The sequence below is a fragment of the Antechinus flavipes genome, chromosome 6 (assembly GCF_016432865.1).
Source record: "Antechinus flavipes isolate AdamAnt ecotype Samford, QLD, Australia chromosome 6, AdamAnt_v2, whole genome shotgun sequence".
NCBI lineage: Eukaryota > Metazoa > Chordata > Mammalia > Dasyuromorphia > Dasyuridae > Antechinus > Antechinus flavipes.
Genome location: NC_067403.1, coordinates 200,876,549 through 200,899,926, shown reverse-complemented (window position 1 = coordinate 200,899,926; position 23,378 = coordinate 200,876,549). Strand labels below are relative to the sequence as shown.

The following is a 23,378-nucleotide window of genomic DNA, read 5'->3' as shown; positions in this document are numbered from 1 at the left end:
GTTTTTCATTTTGCTTTTACATCCTCAATATTTTGCTTAGAACTTTGCTTATAGTTTGGTACTTTAAAAATGATTTTTTTTTGTTTTGTTTTATTGCAGTTTTTTATTTTCAAAACACATGCATGGACAGTTTTTCAACAAAGATCCTTGCAAAACCTTGGTTTCAAAATTTCCCTTCCCTTCTCCTATCCCTTCCCTAAATGGCAAGTAATCCAATATATGTTAAACATGTTAAAAATATAATTAAATCCAATATATGTATACATATTTATACAATTATCATACTGCACAAGAAAAATCAGATTAAATTTTTTTAAAAAACGAGAAAACAAAATGCAAGCAAACAACAAAAAGAGTGAAAATACTATGTTGTAATCCATATTCAGTTCTCATGGGCCTGTCTCTGGGTGTAGACGGCTCTTTTCATCACAAGATTATTGGAACTAGCCTCAATCATCTCATTATTAAAAAGAATCAAGTCCATCAGAATTGATTTTTGTATAATCTTCTTGGTGCTGTATGCAGCGTTCTCCTGGTTCTGCTCATTTCCCTTAGCATCAGTTCATGCAAGTGTGTGGTACAGCAAATCCAATTTACAAATACTCAGAGATATCTCGAGTGAAGAATAGAAGTGTTTATTTTGGAGTCTTGCAAGAAGTGAACATCTTTACACTGGAGTTCTACCAATGGAGAGAGGTTAATTTCCATAGAGATTGAAATGAGTTATATAGTTGTGACCATGAGAATTCATGATACCCTTCCTTCCCCTTATCCAGTCAGTTCTCACTATTTTGCTTAGTGCTTGGAAGTAACATGAAATTGTTAAATTTTGACCTGAATTTTATGATGATCAGTTTGACAAGATATATAACTGTTTGCAGGCATGTTTTATGATGGTCAGTTTTGCAACTATTTGCAACTGTTTACTTTAGCCAGTATGAGCACCCCAGATAAACTGAATCTAAGTTATAAATTCAATCTACCTTAGTCAATGATTTTATAAGAAACCATGTAATCCTCCACGGAAGAGATTTGTTTAGAGGTAAGTAACCCATTAAGCTAGAATAACCAAGGAGACTTAGTTTACCTCAGGTTTCCTCAACAAATAGAGATTAGCCAGTTTATAGACCTTTTAGAATATCTCGAGACCATTAAATACATTCTTCTCTTAATTAAGTAAAGGTCCAAGAGATTAGATATTTCTACTAGACAAGCAAGCCTTTTGTTCTTCCCTTAATGATTCCCTTAATGAGCCTTAATGATTAACAGATCTTTTGGGTCTGGAATTATCAAGTGATTATTCTTGAGAAGTTCTCAGTTTCCTGAATTGATGCTAAGTGAAACGAGCAGAACCAGGAGATCATTATATACCTCAACAACGATACTGTTTGAGGATATATTCTGATGGAAGTGGATCTCTTCGATAAAGAGAGTTAATTCAGATCAAAGATGGACAGAAGCAGCTACACCCAAAGAAAGAACACTGGGAAATGAATATAAACTGCTTGCATTTTTGTTTTTCTTCCCGGGTTATTTCTATCTTCTGAATTCAATTCTCCCTGTGCAACAAGAAAACTGTTCAGTTCTGCACACATATATTGTATCTAGGATATACTGTAACCTATTCAATATGTAAAGGACTGCTTGCCATCTAGGGGAGGGGCTGGAGGGAGGGAGGGGGAAAATCAGAACAGAAGTGAATGCAAGGGATAATGCTGTAAAAAAAATTACCCTGGCATGGGTTCTATCAATAAAAAGTTATTAAAAAAAAAAGAGAGAGAAGTTCTCAGTCTCCTATTACACTCAGAAGTCTCTCCAGGCTTCTCTGAAATCAGTCTACTGATCATTTCTTACAGAACAATAATATTCTATAACATTGATATTACCATAATTTATTCAGCCATTCTCCAACTGATGGGCATCCACTCAGTTTCCAGTTGCTTGCCACTACAAAAAGGGCTGCCACAAACATTAAAAATGTTTATTGAATTGAATGGGTCAGCCCAGTTTTGTGCTCTTTGACTAGGATCCAGTTGGTTGATATGAAAGGAGCACTTTCCTAAAACAAACTGCTGACTTGTTGGATTCCTTTTTTCTTCCTTTTATCCTACATGTGTACAAATGACATTTTTCTGCCAAAAAACCTTTAGCAAGCTTAATTCAGTACCGCTTCTCATAGTTTCCTTGTGAGAAAAATTAATGGACAAGAGGAAGGAGACAAAAGGCTCTATCTAAGGAAAGAAGGCCTTCCTCCTGACTTATCTTTTACCTAGATATGCGGTATATCAACTCCTAGGGAATCTCTTGTCCTCTGCCCAGCAGAGATGGTGGTATGAACAAAGATAACCCCACTATCACTCTCTTTTTTAAAAGTAGTATTTTATATTTCCAAATACATGTAAAGATAGTTTTCAACATTCATTTTTGTAAAACTTTGTGTTACAAAGTTTTCTCTCCTTACCTCCCTCCTCTATAAGACAGCAAGCAATTTGATATAGTTAAATATGTACAGTTCTTTTAGACATATTATATATTTGTCATGTTATACAAGAAAAATCAGATCAAAAAGAAAAAAAAAAACAAAAAAGGTGAAAATAACTCGTTCTGCAGAAAGCATTTTCCATTCCAAGTCTATTGGAAGATAGTTCCTCAAAAGGACCCATATGTGCAAAAATGTTTGTGGCAGCCCTTTTTGTAGTGGCAAGGAACTGGAAACTGTGAGTGGATGCCATCAATTGGAGAATGGCTGAATAAGCTATGGTTATAGAATGTTATGGAATATTATTGTTCTATTAAAAAGGATCAGCAAGATGATTTCAGAGACTTATATGACTTACATGAACAGATGCTAAGTGAAGTGAGTAGAATCAGGAGAACATTGTATATAGTAACAAGATTGTGTGATGATCAACTGTGATAGACGTGGCTCTTTTCAACAGCGAGGTGATTCAGAGCAATTCTAATAGTCTTGTGATGGAAAGAGCCATCTGCACCCAGAGAGGACTGTGGGAACTGAGTGTGGACCATAATACAATCTTTTCACTTTTTGTTGTTGTTTGTTTGTTTGGTTTTTCTTTGTTTCTCATGTTTTTCCCCCCTTTTTGTTGGAATCTTTACAAACTGCTAACTCATTAGAGTTTGATAAATTATTGATCTGATCTTACAAGAAGATGTTTTGGGTCAGAACCTGAAACAGATATACATGGTATACGTAAATCCATCAATATGGGAGGCATTATACATAATTTACATAAGCATATAGCAATATAACAGGCTAGTAGTAATGTAACCAATAACATGAATCAACATGAAAATGTAAGTACTGCAATAGTCTTATCAACAATCTTTCATCTCAAGAAATCCAATGATTCTTGCAATTACATAAAACACATAAGCACATAGCAATATAACACAGGCTAGTAGTAATGTAACAAATAACATGAATCATCCTGAAAATTTACACATGTCCATAAGTCCTAGAAACAGTCCAAAAGGATTCCATTGTCCATTAGTTCATGTGCCAGGAATCAAATAGTTCCTGTAAGCTCTGATATACTGCAAAAGTCTCATCTTGTCTTAGAAAATCCAATGATTCCTAAAGATTTTAAAAGTCCTTTTAACAGTCTCATTGTCAGCCATCTGATTCTTTCTCCATCTGTGGAAATATAAGCAGATCCTCTTCCCCAAGCAGTTAACCTATCTAATTCCCTTCTATTTACCAAATTTGGGATTTCTCCTCATCATCTGGTAATGACATTGGAGCTGTTTGTACTGGACACTGCCCAGTTGGGTTAAAAAATCTATATTCTCCCCAACTGTAATCCTGATTGCTTTTCTGTTGGTTGATGACATCAGAGTCCTGAATTTCTAAAGTCTCTGTGGGTGTAACCTCAGCTGCTATCATGCCCCACCTGTCCTTTGATTGATACTTTGGAGCTGGGTCCTGCCTCTCATTTCTCTGGGTCAATATACATTTAGAGGCCCAGTGAAAGCCTCAGTTACATTTTGGACATGGGGTTTTGGGTTTTCTCTCACTCTGTCTTCTTACTCTATCTCCATATCTACATTGGGCTCTTAGATGTCCAACTTTTCCACACTGAAAACATCGACGAGTTTCTGTAGAATTCCTCTGCCAAGAAGGACCTTGTCTTTCCATGTTCATCATAATCTGGGCATAATAAGCATTTGTGCCCACTGTGGCACAGCGTCTAATGATCTCCTCTAAAGAAGCATTTTTGTCTAGCCCCCATATAATTCTCTTGCAAACCTCATTGGCATTTTCCTTAGCCACATGTCTAGTCATTATTTCTGTTGCTGCATTGTCTCCAATGATTCTTATTACAGCTGTTTGCAAACGTCCCACAAAATCTGCAAAAGGTTCATTGGGACCTTGCTCTATTTTTGTAAAAGCTTTATTTCCATCTTTCTGTCCAGGGAGAGAATTCCAAGCTTTTATTGCAGCCTTAGAAATTTGCTCATACACTGTTATGGGATAATAAATCTGTTCTGAACTCTCTGCATACTGACCTTGACCAGCTAGTTGGTCAAAAGCAACTTGTACAATAGCTCCTGTTTGCCTATTGCATTAGGCTTGAATCCTACATAATTCATGAAACTCTGAAAGCCACAATAAATTTTGTCCTGGTTCTAGACATGTCTTAGCTATGGATTTCCAGTCATTCAGGGTTAAGATTTCATAAAACAGATTATCTAGTAACATCTTCACATAAGATGATGTAGCCCCATAAAGAGTGCACCCCTTTTTCAAATCTTTAATTTTTTCCAAATTAAAAGGAGTGTATTTTCTCTCTTTTTGACCTGAAGAGTCAAGTTTTTCCAATAACAGGATATGCATTTATTTTTTTATTTTTATTTTTTTATCTTTTTTTTAATTTAAATTTTATTTTATTTAATAATAACTTTGTATTGACAGAATCCATGCTAGGGTAATTTTTTACAACATTATCCCTTGCACTCGCTTATGTTTCGTTTTTTTCCCCTCCCTCCCACCCCCCCCCCCCCAAGAAGGCAAGCAGTCCTATATATGTTAAGTATGTTGCAGTAAGGATATGCATTTATAAAATCAGATATATCTTCTCCTTCATTTTTTGCCTTAATTAATGCTTTTTCTAATCTTGTCAAATTCTGCTTTACAGGAGAAGCTGACTGTGTTTCTGCCTCTCTCCCTCCCCCTTGTTCCACCCATGAAGGGTTAATTGAGGAGGGAGGGTCATGAGATGTGGAATCACCTAATTCCTCCTGCTGTGAAGTATCACACTCAGAATTGTACGTAACTCCATTCTTATCTGATTCTTGCTCCTTTTCACCTAGTATAGTTGGCACCTCTCCCTGCTGCACTTTCTTTTTCTTCATTCTAACACTTAAATAACTTCTTATAGCCAATTGTATTAAATTATATGTATTAAGTATGTCTTTGAAAATTGCATTTTTATTGCAGAATTGACAAAGATCCTCTCCTTCTAATTTCCACTCCATTGAATTTAGATTGGATCTGTAATATTCACCCAGTTTTTCTCCTATTCATTTCCACTCGTCTAAATCTAATTCCTTTTCTGTAGAGAACCGAGGACATATGTACTTAACAGTTTCTAAAAGTTCAGTGATCTGCTCCAAAATTATAATTTAACCTTGGCTTTCCATAATTTTGACAATGCTCTCTAAACATTTTCCTTGAACAGAAACAGGCTGTTTTCTAAATATCTGTCCCATCTTAGCTGAAATTCTACTTTAACTCTTCTAACAAAATTTGTTGCACTCACCCTAATTTCTGGGTTGAAGAGTCTTTTCTACTGGATCAGGATCAGAGGCTTTTCCACTGGATCAGGATCTGAATCAGTCCTATGTTCAGGGTGCCAAAATGTGGTGATTTTCTTCTTTTAGAATAAGTAGAAAGTTCTCTCTGGGGGAGAGGGTGGGTTTCTCGGGGAGGTTTTCTTGGAGGCAGCTTTAGTATCAGTTGAAAGTAATAATCACCTCAAAACGCAGTCAGGTGATAAAAGTTCAGATCTTTTATTATCTCCAATATAGCCCGGTTAGCTTAGAGGTCTATCTCTCTGCTTGGTTCCAAGAGCTCCCTCTGAATGTCGCCAAATCCAAAGGTTTTGTCCTTCAGCCTCTGTCTCTGCTTTCTTCAGCCTCCGGCTAGCTCCAGTCTTCATGTCATTCCGGTGAAATCTGACCGAGAGCCTTTGTCTGTCTCTTTTATACAAGAGAGAGGAATTGTGGGATACGAGAGAGAGGGATTATGTGTTTTCTCCCATACTGTTCTCTGGCTCCAAGAGCTTCAAGGGAGGTGTGAATTCACAAAGTTACACAGTTAACTTTGTGAACTCCCATACTTGTGAACTCCAATGAGTAAAGGTGTGAACACAAGCATTGTATCAATTAGATCAATTAGTTCTACTTAGTACCTTGTTTCAGGTTCTGTCCCAAAACATCTTCTTGTAAGATCAGATCAATAATCTATCAACTCTAATGAGTTAGCAGTTTGTAAAGATTCCAACACTTTTGATCTGATTTTTCTTGTGCAGCATGAGGAATATGGAAATAGGTATAGAAGAAATCACACACATTTAACCTATATTAAATTACTTGCTAGGGAAAGGTGTTTGGGGGGAATGGATAGAGAAAAATTTTGAGCACGAGGTTTTGCAAGGGTGAATGTTGAAAACTATCTTGGCATGCACTTGGAAAAGATAAAATATTATTTAAAACAACAACAACAACAACAACAACAACAGCAACAAACAGAAGATAATTCCTTTCTCTTCCTTTGCACCCATATTCCACTTCAGCTCCTTCCTAGAATAGACTCCTACTCTGACTTGGAGGCATTCTTGAAGATTGAAATCCAGATTGTATCAATGAAGGAGTTAGGCAGTTGTTGGATTTTGTTTTTTTAAGTGATGCCTTTTATTTTTTATATCATTATCTCTTTCTCAGTATATCTTCCCTTCCTGTTGAGCCAATTTTAAAAGGAAATAAGAAAAGAATTGCAAGGAGAGGCCCAAACACACTTGAGCAGACATAGAGCTTCTCAACTCTCATGGCATATGCCTGGCCTAGCGAGCCAGAAGTAGTAAATCTGGGTAAACAGCAAAAGACCCAAGTCTTTTCATTAGATGGAATAAAAAGGAAATAACCATTATTGACCAATAGTCAGCAATGTTGTCTGCTTCCTGTGGGTCATGTCACTTCTGTCACTTTCTGAAGCTTAGACCTAAGGTCTGACCTTGCCCTACAGACCCCTGGGAACCATGTGATAGGCTGCAGGCCTGAGGTCTGTCCTATTCCATCTCTTAGATTTTTTGAGAAATCTTCACCTGGTCCCATTCATCTCCATCTCTGCTTATTATTGTTTTTTCCATCTCCATTAGTGTCATTCCTGATTTTTATTTTGCATCAGTTCATAATGTATTTTTTCATATTTCTCTGAATCTTTTGTAATTTTTTAGGGCATAGAGTTATTTTAGTACTTTCTTGTAACAATTTATTTCCCAACTGTGGGAATTTTTAAAATGGGATTTTTGAAATTTCCTACCTGAGAGGTATTGATACTGTTCTAGTAGTAGAGAATTGGTGTGAGAATTCCCTCTGGTCTTGGTGTAGGTTCAACGTGAACAAACCTGAAATCTTAGTGGCAAAAAAGGGAAGTTTTATTTTTCACTAAGAAGCTCTCTCAGTGGACAAATCTCTTAAGATTTACAAAGAATGTGTTAACAAAAACCTATTTTATGAGCAGATCTTGGGGGCTGGGGCAGTTTGAGCTGATTATCAGACCAAGTTGTCAAAATTGAATGAAATCACTTTGAAGGCTTTTTCCAGAATTTGGAATTTCCTGAATTGGGGATCCCCAAAAGATCAATAGGGGGTGATTTGAAAAAAGGCCTGTCTGGAAAGTATACCCTCTTTCAGACTATCTGGAGTCTGAGACCCCAAATCTCCCTTCTTTTACAGATTAAAGGGGACACAGTTTCAGAGGTCAACTCTCCCTTCTTCCTCCCCAGTATGACAATGAAAAATTCTCTTCAGTTTTAATGCTGTTAAGAAAGTGGAAGGAGACAAACAGGAAGAGAGAGAAAACCGCAGAGCTCATTGGAGGAAAAAATCCCAAAACAATTGGAGTGCTCTGTTACCTGTTTTATTTAGGAAAACTCCCATCATATGGGACCTAGAGAGAGAAAGAAAGTGGATGTTTCAAGTTTTTGTTGTGTTGTTGTCCTATTCTTGGAGTTTCAGTTTGGAGCTGAAAGTCCATCATTGAGCTGTTCCTTCTCAGTAATCCCAGGTTTTGTTTTTCCTTTAAGGCTACTTCTGATGATTGTATGCTGCCTTTTCATCTGCAAAGATGGTAATAAACCTTTGCCTTCCACAGTTCAAACCAAGAATTTACTGCAACAAGGTAAAAATTTTTTTAGATGATTTCTCTTCTGTAACGTATGATACATGAACTGATTTGCTTATTCAAGTCTAATATATCCATGAATATTTTCCTGTCCTCCACATTCCCATTTCTTTCAAAACTAGTTAAATGAATTTTGTGTAAAAGCACAGTCCACTAATTGTGTTGAACCTAGTCTAGAAATCCACACCAATATAGATTGATGTTTAGATAGAACTAGTTTTATAATGCAATCCTATTCATATTTCTCTTTATGCCTTCTGTTTAAATGGGCAATTACAGTATAGCTCAAAGGTAGAATTAAGGTAGAAATTCCATTCTCCTGTTTTATTGGGTCTGCTAATCCTGCTTAGTCTGAAGGCTTCTTTCCCTGTCCTGACTTTGGTGCAGTTATCAAGAAAGGCCTGTTAAACAAAAATTCCATTACTCTTTCAGTGCCACACTCCATTCCAATAAAGCTCAAATGAGATATTTGTAAAGTATTTTATAGATTGGGCAGTCGCACCTACATTTTAGAATTATTATTCTTTAAAGCTTTTTCTGGGATTCAGAGTATGGTTCCAAGAGACAATACTGTGAATCCTAATCAGGAAACACTGAGTATGCAAACGCCTGGACAGTTAACAAACATATTTCTCTCCCTCCACATGTTAATTTTAAAATGAGTTTGAGATACTTAATAAGCAAGTGATGGCAGGACCCAAATAAAAATGTGGGAAATTCAGGGAAGGTTGATTTTCCTAAAGCTGTGTACCTTGACATTTTCCAAGATGTCAGCATCCATGCTTTTGTGGATATCCTCATAATGGTTATAATTTGGGAATTAGTGCTCCTTGTCACAAGGTCTGAGAGGTTTTTTATTAAATCTAAGCAGATACTCTCTGGACTGCTGCTTACTTATAGTAGCTCTGCCCTCATGAGTATATCTCATGTCTGAGTAAGGGAGAATCAATCTTCATGAATTTCATGCCACAATTTATAACTTATCTTGAGACAGTTTTTCTTAAAAATGGTGATTTCTTAAGATCCAGCCTGCCTTCCTTGGATTAGCTCAAACCAGCATGTTTCCTGTTTGTTATTAAATCCAGATCTCAGCAGATGGCTATGAAGTAGAAAATCTCATCTCTGAAGACCCTGTGAAGAGAAACCGTGGCTTTCGCACTGAATATTTCATTAAACCACCAATCCATGTGACTGTGTCCTTTCCCTTTAGTGTAGAACTCAGCAGGATTAATGTGGATGTCACAGCAGGGGGTATCCAAAATATTGTTGGCCTGGAAGTGTTCACATCTACCTCATCAGGTAAAACCTACTGGAGCACCATGGAGTCTGAGCCCACAGTCCTGGAGCCAACTAATATTGAAAAAGAAAATTTCACCTTGGTAGGGAGAATCTTGGTAAAAAACCAGGGTCGAGCAACATTCACCCACAGGGGCTTCAGGGCCAGGCCACCATTCCATCTTTTGGAAACTAACCTCTGCACAGGGGGAAATGTAAATCAGGATCTCTGGAGTAAAGGCCCCTTCTCTCTTGCTCATGTGTCCATTTTAAAGCTCTCTGTTAACCTTATTGCTGGCAGTGGAATCACTTGCATTAAGAAGATGGAAGTCTGGGGCCAACCAGCCAAAAACTGTCCCCAAGAGGTCATAGACAACGTCATGGTGTTAGCCTCCAGCCTTTCTCGAGGCTTGAATCCCATAGCCTCCCACCCTACTCCAGCATTGCCAATGGAGAATGACTGTGAGCCCTGTGGCCACTCCCACAGCCAGCGGCCAGCTGGGCTTCGGGAACTGACCGATGTGATCCAGGATGTGCCTGAGGAATTCCTGGATCCAATCACTCTGGAGATCATGCCCTTCCCCATGCTGCTCCCCTCCGGCAAGGTCATCGACCAGAGCACCCTGGAGAAATGTAACCGGAGCGAGGCAGTTTGGGGCCGAGTGCCCAGTGACCCATTTACAGGGGTGGCCTTCAGCCAGCACTCCCAGCCTCTGCCCCACACCGCTCTGAAGGCCAGGATAGACTATTTCTTGCTCCAGCACACTCCTCCTGGCTGCAACCTTCTTGGAAGAACCCAGCCTCCTGGGGTAGCAGTTCCTTCTTCTATTGCTGTGGCTTCTCGCAAGAGAAAGGGGGAGTTCATGGAGCTATTGCCAAATGACAGGCCTCGTATGGAGCCACCTCCCAATTTTTTTACCACAGACCCACGAGTCACCTCTACCTCGGAGCACAACAGTAAGAAAATGAAATCCAACGTGGAGTCAAACCTGCCACACATGGATTGCTCATCAGGTAGTTGTGCTGCCCCAATTCCTTGTTCTTTAAGTAGGGGTGGCTTCTGCTGTAAAGATTGGCTGCCCCAGAACCACTGGGCTGGCATTCAGAGTCCCTGTCGGGGGGGGGGGGGGTGGAGGCGGTGGTGGTTTTTAGGGCCCCCAACCTGCACTTCGGCTACACTCAGTGAAAATTGAGAGGCTGTTCCTCATTTATCCCTTGTCTTATGTTTTGAAGGTCTAGTTAAGGGTTAAAAAGTTTCACACTGATTTGGATCCTGGGTCTCAAGATTTAGTCTTTTTTTCTGGAACTTGGAACTTATAGAAGAATTCCGTGAACTCAGGAAGTATTTCTTTAATACTTCTTGTTTATAAGTTAACGAAAGAAATCCAGAGATCAGTAAAATTTGTTCCTGCCATCAAGGAGCCCACAGGAGAAATAGGCCCACCTGAGAAGGTGGTTTAATGGAGAAAGTAGCCTCTTGGGTGAGCCTTGACAGAAGAAAAGCATTTATTTCTTTTTCTTCAAAAAAACCCAGAAACACACATCCTTTAATCAATACCTGTTTTGTCACTTTAATTTTTTAATAGCTCCTTCCCTTGTCTAGCCACTGAGCCGTCCCTTGTAACACAGAATAAAAAAGAAAGCAATTCATCCAGAACCACTCTGTATATCAACTCCAAGTGATGGTATAGACCATATTCCATACCCCTACTATTTCATTTCTTAAGAGAAGGAAGGAACGTACATTTCCACAACTCTCAGAGGATTAGGATTTCAGCAGGCAGTGATGTACAGGTCAAGGGGCTAGATCTTAGTGATCAGTTCAGTCCAGCCTTCTTGGGCCCAAAGGATTTAAGTGATATGTTCCAGGTCCTACAAGAACTAAGTGACAGAACTCAGAGTGATGTGCAGAGGCGTGACTCACTGCTCCTGATACTGAACCTTCCTGAGAAACTTCATTTTCCTCAGCTGAAAAATGGAACAAATACTTGCCCTTCCTACCTTACAAAGTTGTGGGTTCAAGAGTGTTCTGGGAATCATAAATCATTATACAGATGCATCAAGGAAAGTGGGAGTTCAGAGTGATCAGCCCATACATGAGGTGTTTCCGTGGCCTTGTCCCATAACTAATAGCCCATTGGAGAAGTGGAAAAATCCTTGCTTTCTTAGGGGCTCACAATCTAGTGGGGAAGATAACATGCAAACAATTATGTACAAACAAGCTATAGACCAGGCACGTTAGAGATGATCTCAGAGGGAAAGCCCAGAGGGGAGGACTGGAAAAAGCTTCTTGCAGAATATGAGACTTGGAGGAAGCCAGCAGGTACAGATAAGGAACGAGAGAATTTCTGACTTGGGAGACAATCAGCAGAAAGGTTCGAAGTCAAGAGAAGGGCTGCCTTGTGTCTTGTGTAAGAACAGCGAGGAGACTGGTGAATTGGATGGCAGGAGGATGGTCTGCAGGGAGGTGGGGGGAGTAAAATGGGGAAGAAGATGGCAAAGATAGAGAGGGGAAAGGTTACGAAGGGCTTTAAAGGAGCAGGGGAAACATTAAGTGCTTACTGTATGCTAAGTTCTCTGACAAATAGGATGTCATTTAGTCTTTACAACAATCTGGGGGGGGTGGAAGAAACCGAAGGAAACAAATTAAAAATTTGTTTAAGGTCACACATCTAGTGTCTGAAGTCAGATTTGAGCTCCATTGCTCTGTTCTTTGTACCACTTAGCTGCCTCTTAAATATATGAAGCGCCTACTGTGTGCTGGGATCTGTGCTAAGCATTTTACAGATATCTCATTTGAGCCAAATGGAAGATTTCCTCTTTGATACTGGAGGTGATAAGGAGTTCCTGGAGTTTTTTGAATAGAGATTAATAGGGTCAGAACTATACTTTAGAGAGATCAGTTGGATGGCTGAGGCAAGAATGGACTGCATGGGGAGTTACTAAAACCAAGGAGACCAAGCTATTGTAGACCCAGTATGTGATGATGGAGGAAAGTACTGGAGGTGAAAACAGGGCAGAGAAGGTAGAATTGGTGAGACATGGCACTTGGTTAAGTACAGCAAGTGAGAGAAAGTGAGGTAAGGTCCAGGCTTGCTTGTGAGCCTGGGGTTTGAGGAATATAGTATCTTCAGTAATTACAGGGAATTTAGGAAGAGAAGAGGATTTGCAGGGGGGGGGGGGGAGGATAATGAGTCTGGCATGGGGCATGCTGAGTCTAAGAGATCTGAGGGGCATCCACTTGGAGATCTCCAGCCTGGCATCTGTGCTGGGTTGTCAGGAGAGAGCTAGGGCTAAATAAAGTGTGAGGTCACCAAATGAAATTAACAAAGAAGGGGGGGAAATGGCCTCCAGTGGGCATGACCTGGAGAAAGATCCAGCAAAATTGTTTGGGAAGAGACTGGGACAGGTAGAGGAAGAACCAGGGGGAAAGAACATCATGGAGAAGAGGTAAGTGATTGAGCTGGTGAGAGGCTTAGATTAGGGAAGGTGATTGAGAGCAGGCAAGTGGACTTGGTAATTAAGAGACTATTTGAACCGGTGATTGTGGAGAGTTTAGAAAAGGGGCTGCTGTTTGTTGGCCACCTTCTGAAGGAGGTGAAGCACAAAAGGAAGAGAGATGCAGGAGGATAGTTCATGGGAAGGGAGGGATCAGGTGAGTCTGGGGGAGATGTTGGTTTGTTTGTAGGCAATAGGTTACTGTGCAGTAAACACAGGAGATTAGTGACAGTGGGGATGATGAAGAAAGCTGATGGGAAGGAAGGAGATTGCTTATGCTTTTAGAGGGATTTGCTTTGGCAAGGAGGGAGGGTCACCTTCCACTAGGAGAGCCCTTGGGTATGTAAATGACTAGCACTGTTGGATACCTGCTTTTATGTTTGAAATGCAGGTGGGTCACCTTCAGAGAAAAAGGATCTCCTCATCACCTGCACTTGGCTTTTGAATCAAAATATCAAAACTAGCATTTTGTATTTTCAGAATCTGGAATCTGTATTTAACAAGTGCTTTTCTAGAAACATTTAGGGGTTCCCTGTTATCTACAGGATAGTCTAATGTCCCTAGCCTGGCATTCAGTATCCTTCGCGTGTTTCCTTTACTTTTTTGACCTTTTCTAGCCTTACACTCATTCTGTGGTCCTACCAAACTGGACATCTTTGTGCTCTCATATCATCCTGTCTATTCTATCTCTCTGCATTTGTTCATCCTCTGCTCCATGTCTGGAATGCCCTTTTCTTCACCCTTACCTCTGTCTGCTGAAATTGTGCCTGTCCTTTATGGCCCAGCTCCAATATTCTTCATTAGGCTTCCTCTGTGCCTTCTCCCCATTGTGAATGGAATTTTTACCTCTTAAGGTCTTTCAGAACACTTGGTACCTCTCTGCTGAATCACCTTTGTATCGCAGTTTCCTGCATACAATTGTGCCTCCCTGGTATCTGACTGGAGCTCCTTGAATTCAGGATTGAACACTGAATTTCCTCAGCACTGAACACAAGGCCATGTATGCTATAGGTTGCTCAAGCAATGTGCATTGAGCTAAATAGAGAAAATACTTTTCTGGTTTGCTGCGGGAGGTAAGCACAATAAATTTGTTGCCCATCTTTGCCATGCCCCTTTATGCCAATGCAGTATTCCAGAAGGAGTATCTCCCCAAAGCATAGCCGTCAGGTATTCTTGGTTTCCCTGCATAGGGTCACCTTCTTCCCTGACCCCACCTTCCTGCTTCTTGCCTCCATTCATCCATCTCTCCCTAGATATAGCCCTCTCTGCTTTTCTCAGCAGGTTCCGTTTCCCACGAACAAAGGTTATCAGAAAGTTTGGATGTGGCCTTGACTTCGGCCCTCAGCACTCGGCCGTCCTTCACAAGCCGTCTGACGAAACCTCAGCCCTTCAGTTCAGGGAGCTCCGGCAGCAGCTCCTGGAGTTCCACTCTTGAGACTGGTAATACAAACCCTGCCCATTTCCTTCCTGGCCCCTTCCTCTGGACCCTCAAGGCCTGCTCTTCCTAGTCTCTGCCTGGAAACTAGTGAGGACACATGTCCCTGTGTCTCCTGTGGACTCTCTGCAGCAGATGGGACATTCAGGAAAAGGCCTTTTCCCTGCTCTGAGTCACTCTTTTTCTTAGAGCTAGGGGCTGTCCGTAGACTGGTTTTGATAGTCTGACAACTTGACCATTCAGGTCTGATAGTGTCCTGCTAGGTTCTGGCAAGTGTTTCTCCTCCTGGCAAGTTGTCAGTGTCTGTGAGCTTTAGACCTCTTGGCATGAGTCTTATCTATAAATAGAAAAGGTCTCTGAGATGTAGAGGAAAAGCTAAGTTTCTAAGCAGAGAAACCAAAACTAAAGATGGCTCCTAGAGCTGGGTTTTCCCTAGAGCTCTTTTGTGGGGCCTCAGTCCAGAAAGGCTCCTCTCTGTCACCTGAACCTTAGAACCTCAAATTGCTGGCTCTCTCTCTGACCCGTGGTATCCCTGGGTCATGGCCATATTTTTTAGCCTGCATACTTCATTTTGTTCAAAGGGAAAATTAGGTCATCAAACCTCATCTGACTTTTTGCAGATGATAATCTGTGTATGGAAGGGGAGGCCTTGCCCATGTGATACTCAATTCCTGAAGTCATTGACATAGTTCATGGTGAAACTGTTTGAGATGATTCCAGAAATGAGGGCTGATCTGACCATGCTGAGACACCACTACATGTTTTAAAAAAAAAAAAAAAAAAAAAAAGCAAAGGCTTAGAGGAGAGAACACCTGGAGAAATGTGGCCTTCTAGCATCTGCATGTCTAACATAGGGAAGGCTGAGTATACTGGTTCTGCTTGGTCCCAGAAGTCAGAAGGGTAAAGGGAGGCAGCTTTTGCTCTGGGGGGAAAAAAAAAGAGCTTTCCAAGCACAGCTTGGTTTGTGAATGGGCTGTCTTGTTAGGTAACATTGAAGATGTTTGGGCAGAGACTGCGTGGCTCTTGCTGGAGATGGAGTAGAAGGACTCTGTTTAATGAGTGGAAGGAAAACCCCCAAGCTCTCTTGGAGTTCTAAAGTTATATGAGTTTATGACACCAAGTCTTAAACAGTCACCTGAAGTCACATTAAAGTAGTGTCACCTAAAGGCAATTTCCAGAAACAGATCATCCATGTTGATAGGAAATGCAGTGAGTACTGAAGTTCGGTAGACTTTGCAGCAAAGCTCTGGGAGCCTGCAAGGAGAATGACCTTAACTCTCACATGGGAAAAAAGCTAATAAAAAAAAGCCAACAACAACTGTATTCTCCTGCAGAAAAGAAGTCTTACATTAGTTATGACCAAATGTCTAAGGCAGATGTGTCAATTATAACATCTGTGTTTTATGTGTTAAGCAGCCACTTTTCTGAAGTGTTCTCAGAGGTTCCCAAGGATGAACATTCCCTTGACATTTTGTTGGCACTTTTAATTTGCTTAGAAATCATGCTTTCGTCTCACAAAGAAAACTTTGTTGCTTTTCAAATAAAGGTATATCCTTATTTTTTAATTTTTATTTTCGGTTCCATTGAGAAGACAAAAAACACAATACATAAAAAGTCATTCAAAAATGTTTCTACATTAACTATGATAAGTGGGGAAAAAGACAAGAAAAATAAAGGAAAAAATATATGCCTATTCTGTACTCTTGAGTCCAGCAGCTCTTCAAAGGTAGATAACATTTTACATCTCTGCAAAGAAAACGTTAGCCTTGGCCCGGCCCATATATAGGGTTTGAATGAGTAGAATCCAAATTAATCAGGTTTTACTGTACTAAATATTTGTGTTGCATCACCTCATAAAATCACATTTGTTGGATATAGGACATTGACTAAATCATTAGCCAAGAAGCTTCAGATAATTTTCATATCGAGATGGATCTACTTTGATCTCAGGAGCTTGGAAAACACACTCTTACCAGTAGAGGGACTTGTTTTCCTATCAAAAGCACTGACTATGGGAAATGTAGGGAAGGTAATATTTTTTAAGCTTACAAAACCAATCATAGCTTCTGAAAAGTTTGGAATTGGAGCCCACTATGTAAGAAAGCATCTTGGACCCTTGGCCTGGAGAGGTTTAATGATAGGTGTGAATTAGAAGAAAGCCCAAGAATGTGGCTTCTTCTCCCAAGGCCACAAAGAAAGGGATCAAATGACCAAGGCCATGGGTGAACCATAATTATCCTCTGTAAGGTCTCTCTAGCCTAGCATGACAATGTTAGGAGGTCTTGGGGCCTCCATGGTCCCCTGGAGTATATGGAGCTAGAAAAGACTCTGCTTAGATTTTGTAGTCAGAATCTGGCTTCTGGCTCTTCCTCTGAAGAGCTTAGAGCCCACTTCAGATCAAGTTCCTTAACTTAGTCTGGGGTACCCCATGACATTTCTCCCTATTTCAAGATAGAGCCTGAAATCTTCAACATAAATTTCATGGTAATGACTGTGCCCCTGAATCATTGCTGGTCTAGGTCCAAAAGGAGGGAGCATGAGAACCAAGGGATGTGGTGCAAGCTGAACTCATGCAGAAAGTTCCTGACAAAGGCAGGCTGAGAAGCTGTGTATCACGGCCCAGCTGCCTGAACTGGGAGCCCACTTAAGGCTCCTCAGCCTGAACTGGCCTTTCCTATCTCCTAGCACTGGCAGGGGCCACTAGCTCTACAATTTACTCTGCTTTGTTCCTCTGATTGAATTGGTTGCTTGCTAGCACTACATCATTATATGGAGCCTCCCTGGAAGCTACCAAAGTTTCTTCCATTAATTTGCACTTTTAGAATTGTATTTATTTTATTTTTACGTTACTTATCTTTCCATATTTCCCCCACCTTAGCCAGAAAAGTTCTGTGTGAGCAGTTTGCTTGAGCAACTCAATATTGCTGCCCAAGAGAGGCTGGGCTGGTGCAGAAAATGCTGAATTTGGACTTGCATCACCATTGTAGGAGCAATGGTTTTATTGTTTGCTACCTGTGGAATCTGGGAAAAGTTTTTTAATCTTTTTGGGCCTTTTTTTTTTTTTTTTTAGATTGATAAAAGAGGTTTATTATTGGGTAAGCAAAGTTAAAGTATAGGCGAAGGTAGAGAGAAGGAGGGCACTGGACAGAGGGTCCAGTGGACAGAGGGTCCTCACATAGTAGCCATGTTTGGAATCTCTGCAAAGAGGGGTTCCCAGTGTGGCCTTTTTATAATAGGAGACTTAGCTCGAGGGGCTTTCAGGCGTAGCCCCAAAGTTGGCTCATATCCGGGTGGGGCTGGGAACAGGTCAGATCTTCTATTGGAATTCAAAGGGACCAGGATTTGTGAGTTAAAGGGCAATTTACATTATTAACTAGGAGAGGGTGGGAATCTAGAAAGGAAGCTTTCCTGCATCATTCCCCCCTCAAGCAGTTGGAACTTAAATTCATTTAAGGAAAAAGAAATAGGGCAAAGTCTCTTATTGAGACAGAATTGAAGATTTTCTCCTTCCAGGATTTTCCAAGTTCAGGGGTCCCCTCTTCATCCCCCCCTCAAGCAGTCACCTCCAAAGGCATGTGGGAAAAGGGGCGCCGATCTCCTCTTAACTGCTTCGAGCTGGCAAGGGTCATAGAGATTTGGGGGTTCATGCCAGGAGGTGAGGCATGAGGTATGGGGTTTGGCGATGGCAGCAGCACATCTAAGGGATGTGTGTGTCCCGGTCAGTCGTTCCCAGTCAGTTGTCCCATGTTCTCCAGGCTGAAGGGCGGTTGAGAGTCCAAAGGTTGAAGCCCAGATCTCGGGAGCAAGTTAAAACCGGGGTGTCATCTAGGGTGGAGATGCATCAGGTCCCTTCTGTGGGCTGCCTGTAAAATGCTGATGGCCCATCTAGCAAGGAGAAGTAGGAGAAAATGCTGGGAGCAAAAGATTATTTGTCTATAGTAAAAGTGTTAAGTAGCCTCGAGTTTAGCCCTTTCACTCTTAATTTCCAGGAAAGCTAATTTCTCCTGGTGTTGGTCCAGGGTGTAGACTAAGAAGTCAGGGGAAACTGGAGGCCTAGATATCTAATCAAGATAAGAATGCAATTTAAGCTCTTAGAAATCTTTGAACTGTGCTGCCTTTCTTTAAAAAGAGTTGGTTCCTCAATAAGCAAAGATCCTGAGCCTTCCCCCCACTTTCCCCACTCTTATGGGGGAGGGGTGGAAGGGACCAGAGGGAGTGCAAAGTTATCTCAGCACTGCCAACCCAGCTTACGGGCCCCTGAGATATTGGGACTGTCCTGGGATAAAAAGGGAAACAGGGCCAGACCCCAATTCCCTACTGGGGAGCAGGACGCCGGGGGCCAATTCAGCCCCTGTGGTGTGACGCAGTTTCTCCATTGTTCCTCCTGCTCGAACTCAGGACAGAGACTAGGGTCTCCTCGGACAGTTTCCAGGGCACCTACAGGTCTAAGTTTGGGAGAGATTTGTATTAAAAGGCGCTTCGGCTCCAAATGTTTTCAGGAGGCAGAAGTTGCCCTGAGAAAAGAGCTCAGTGTCTCAGGTTAGAATTAAAGGGAAACCTACAGCTGTTAGCAGTAGAGTGGAAGAAACATTGAGGTTTTGGACTCCGGAAAAGTTGAGATGGTGGGTGGGTCCTAGGTTTCACTAGGTTGAGTCTTTCAGCTTTTAAAGAGACAATCGTGCTGGGTGTGTTTTGGCTCGCCTCTTTTGCCTGAGGGCGTAAGTATTAATCAGTCCCAGGATTAGAAAGAAAAAAACTTTAAAGGATGGACTTGTCCAGAGAGATTGGGAATTCAGCTAATCTATTCAGAGTTCAGGTGTTGAGAATGGAGGCATTTTTCTCAAGCCCAGTGTTTGTCTCTGCATTAAGAGACAGCTTAAAATCTCCATAGGAATGGGGTGTTGGGCCTTTTTTTTTTTAATAGTCCTTTACCCCACTGAGTCCTGTGATTCTGTGAGCCAGAGATCTTCATTTTGTTGAGCTGCCTGCCAGTCCAGCCCCTGGGAAAACTGAGCACTAGTCTATAGGTCTGGGGCAGGTGGGCTTGCCTTCTCTAGACTCAGACAGGTGAGGGCTTTCCTTTGGCAATGCAACGTGGCCATGAAGAAAGGTCCCTCGAAATTGCTTCCCCGGGCACGCAGGCAGGAAGCACGTGGGTCCTAATCCTGGCCCTGGTTTTTCTCCCTCATTTTCCCACAGTGACCTGGAGCTCTGGCCCTGCATGCAGTGCCTGCAGCAGAGTCTTCACTACTTTCTTCAGAAGCGATCCTGCCTACCAGCTTCCCTGTGGCCACCTGGTGTGCCGCACCTGCTTAGCGGACAGGGAGAAGTCCCCGACCCTCACCTGTGTGAGCTGTAAGAAGGCTGCTGCCAACGAGGATATCCTGAGGGTCCATCTCTAAGGCTGTGCTCCATGAGGAAAGAGGCATCCGAGGAAGGACGAGAGGAGGGTGGGAAAAGGAGCAGGAAGGGACTTCCCTCAGGGGGGCCTGGGCCAGAGCACTCCTGGCCAGTCTGCTGGGTGGAGTTGGGCTCTGAACCCAACCTTCTGTCCCCAAGGGCAATGTTCAAGCTGAGTGTAACAAAGGACTTTCCCTCTGCATCCCACCTGAAGCGGTAATAGGATACTCAAGCCATATGCTTCCAGGATGGGAGTTGGTGAAATGCTGGGGCCATCCTCCTCCCTCCCCCCATTACTCCCCAGCCCAGGCACACAGGGGTCGGTTTTGTCTGATCCTGGGAGTCAAACCCTCCTTAGCTGTGGTCCTTCCTTCCAGGATCCATCCCTCTGCTGCAGGTATCTGTCTGGGAAGTCTTCCCTTGGGTTACCTGGGAAGCCAAGAGCAGCCTAACCCTTCTCCCAGTCCCTCCTTTCCTCTTTCCTTGCCCACCAGCCCCTTCCTGCAAAGTGAGAAAAGAGCTGGAGTTCTCAGGGGGCCAAGTTTGGCAGAAGTCCCTAAGCACATGGCCTCTGGATGGCACAGGAGCCAACTCTCCCAGGAACAGAGTGGCATCCAGTCCTGGGGAGGGTGGGGGAGCTGGGAGGGGAGCTGGCACTTCTTTTGTGTGAACAAATAGTTTCTTGTCTATCTGTCTGTTTGTCTGAGAAACTTCAAGCCTTAATAAAGGGATGGTTTGGGCTGCCTGGGGCGTCACGGTCTTGTTTTGTCTCTGTCCTGACCCGTTCTCCAGCTGGAATTTCTGCCGGGAACATGAGGGATACGTCCACACTTAATAGAGATGTCTCAGCTGGTCACTGCAACCTAGAGAGTCCATTTGGTAACACATGTAAGTGGTCCAGGAGGGAAACGAGGGCGACAATTTCTGACTCATTTTACTTGTACGGGAAAAGCCACTGACGGCAGGAAAAAATGGGAGTGAGGGAAAGGTTGGACTATCCTTTCTTTTCCTTATCTATATTTTTTGGAAATCATCTTTTAAAGGGGTTGTGATGGAGCTAAGATATTCTGAGGTTTTTCCAAGATGTTCGTCAGCATTGTGTTAAGGAAAGGATGCTTACTGTGGAGTCGAAGTTGCCTGTCCTGTCCCTGCCACTTCTTACCTGGGTGACCATGGGTGAACTGCTTTAACTGTTTGAACTTTGTTTTCATTATTGAGATTTTAAAATACTTAAAAAGTCACCGCTTAAGCCTGCTTCCAGAGTAATGTCTTTGAGAATAATAGCTTGAGGAGCCAGAGATTGTGTTTTCTAGAAATCTTGGAGAGGTAGTAGGGGGATGGGGAAGCTGGACTAACCCACTGGCAAGGACAGCTATTAGTGATGCAACTGAAAATACACAGGGAGTCCTAGAAGTGAGCTGGTCTCCCCTCCCTTTGGAGGCTGGCTCTGTGGCTTTGCAGAGCTGTTGTCTAGAGAGTGGAAAGTTCCCAGAGCAAGCTCTGAAAGACAGTCCTAAATTCAAGAGTGATGTCTTTGCTTTGGACATTAAGTACTTCATTGCCTTGGAAAAGAGTCTCTGAATCTTACTGGAGGAAACAGTATTCTCATTCTCTCTCTCTCTCTCTCTCTCTCTCTTTTTTTTTTTTAATTTATTTTATTATAGATTTTTATTGACAAAACATATTCAAGAACATTTTCAACATTGACCCTTGCAAAGCCTTCTGTTCCAAATTATCTCCTCATTCCCCCCATCTCCTCCTTTAGGTGGCAGGTAATCTAATACATGCTAAATCCAATATATGTATACATGTTTATACTGTTATCTTGCTGCATAAGAAAATCGGATCAAGAAGGAAAAAAAAATGAAAAGAAAACAAAATGCAAGCAAGTAACAAAAGAGTGAGAATGCTATGCTGTGGTCCACACCCAGTTCCCACAGTCCTCTCTCTGGGTATAGATGGCTTTCTTCATCACTGAGCAAGAGGAACTGGTTTGAATCATCTCATTGTTGAAGAGAGCCACGTCCATCAGAATTGATCGTTGTATAGTCTTGTTGCCTTGTACAGCCATATCTTGGCCCTGTTCATTTCATTCGGCATCAGTTCATGTAAGTCTCTCCAGGCCTTTCTGAAACCATTTTGCTGTTTAGTTTCTTGTCTATGTGTCTCTCTCTGAGAACAGTTTCTTATAGAACAATAATATTCCTTAACATTCATATACCATAATTTATTCAGCCATTCTCCAATTGATGGACCATCCACTCAGTTTCCAGTTTTTTACACTACAAACAGGGCTGCCACAAACATTTTTGCACATACGGGTCTCTTTCCCTTCTTTAAGATCTCTTTGGGATATAAGCCCAGTAGTAACACTGCTGGGTCAAAGGGTATGTACAGTTTGATAACTTTTTGAGCATAGTTCCAAATTGCTCTCCAGAAAGTTGGATCTGTTCACAGTTCCACCAACAATGTACAGTGTCCCAGTTTTCCCACATCCTCTCCAACATTCATCATTATGTTTTCCCGTCATTTTAGTCATTCTGACTGTAGTGGTATCTCAGAATTGTCTTAATTTGCATTTCTCTGGTTAATAGTGAACCTTTTCACATGACTAGAAATAGTTTCAATTTCTTCACCTGAAAATTGTTCAGATCCTTTGACCATTTATCAATTGGGGAATGGCTTGAATTTTTACAAATTTGAGTCAATCCTCTATATAGTTTAGAAATGAGGCCTTTATCAGAACCTTTGAATGTAAAAATCTTTTCCCAGTTTATTGCTTCTCTTCTAATCTTGTCTGCATTAGTTTTGTTTGTACAAATCCATTTTAATTTAATATAATCAAAATGATCTATTTTGTGTTTAATAATCATCTCTAGTTCTTTGGTCACAAATCCTTTCTCCACAGATCTGAGAGGTAGTCTATCCTATGTTCTTCTAATTTGTTAATAATATCATTCTTTATGTCTAGATTATGAACCCATTTCAACCTTATCTTGGTATCCAGTGTTAGGTGAGGGTCTGTGCCTAGTTTCTACCATAGTAGTTTCCAATTTTCCCAGCAGTTTTTGTCAAATAGTGAATTCTCATCCCAAAAGCTGGGGTCTTTGGGTTTGTCAAACACTAGGTTACTATGGTTATTGACTGTTTTGTTCTGTGAAACTAACCTATTCCACTGATCAACTTCTCTATTTCTTATCCAGTACCAAATGGTTTTGATGACTGCTGCTTTATAATATAGTTTTAGATCTGGCACAGGTAGGCCGCCTTCATTTGATTTTCTCTTCATTAATTCCTTTGAAATTCTTGCCCTTTTGTTCTTCCAGATGAATTTTATTTTTTCTA

General features: G+C 41.5%; 1 protein-coding gene across 5 annotated transcripts in view; it reads left to right on the top strand.

The window, feature by feature from the left end:
- UBOX5 (U-box domain containing 5) overlaps window positions 1-20,783 on the top strand; it is a 49,230-nt gene extending 28,447 nt beyond the window's left edge. For 2 of the 5 annotated variants that reach the window (XM_051965664.1, XM_051965666.1), the window contains 5 exons: window positions 5,157-5,286; window positions 8,328-8,422; window positions 9,511-10,714; window positions 14,477-14,638; window positions 19,833-20,783. In XM_051965664.1, the coding sequence (XP_051821624.1) occupies window positions 8,369-8,422; window positions 9,511-10,714; window positions 14,477-14,638; window positions 19,833-20,035 (1,623 nt within the window). In that variant the 5' untranslated portion in view covers window positions 5,157-5,286; window positions 8,328-8,368 and the 3' untranslated portion in view covers window positions 20,036-20,783. The remainder of the gene's footprint in view (window positions 1-5,156; window positions 5,287-8,327; window positions 8,423-9,510; window positions 10,715-14,476; window positions 14,639-19,832) is intronic. The other 3 variants (XM_051965665.1, XM_051965667.1, XM_051965668.1) reach the window with 2 other exon arrangements.
- The last annotated feature ends 2,595 nt before the right edge of the window (window positions 20,784-23,378 follow it).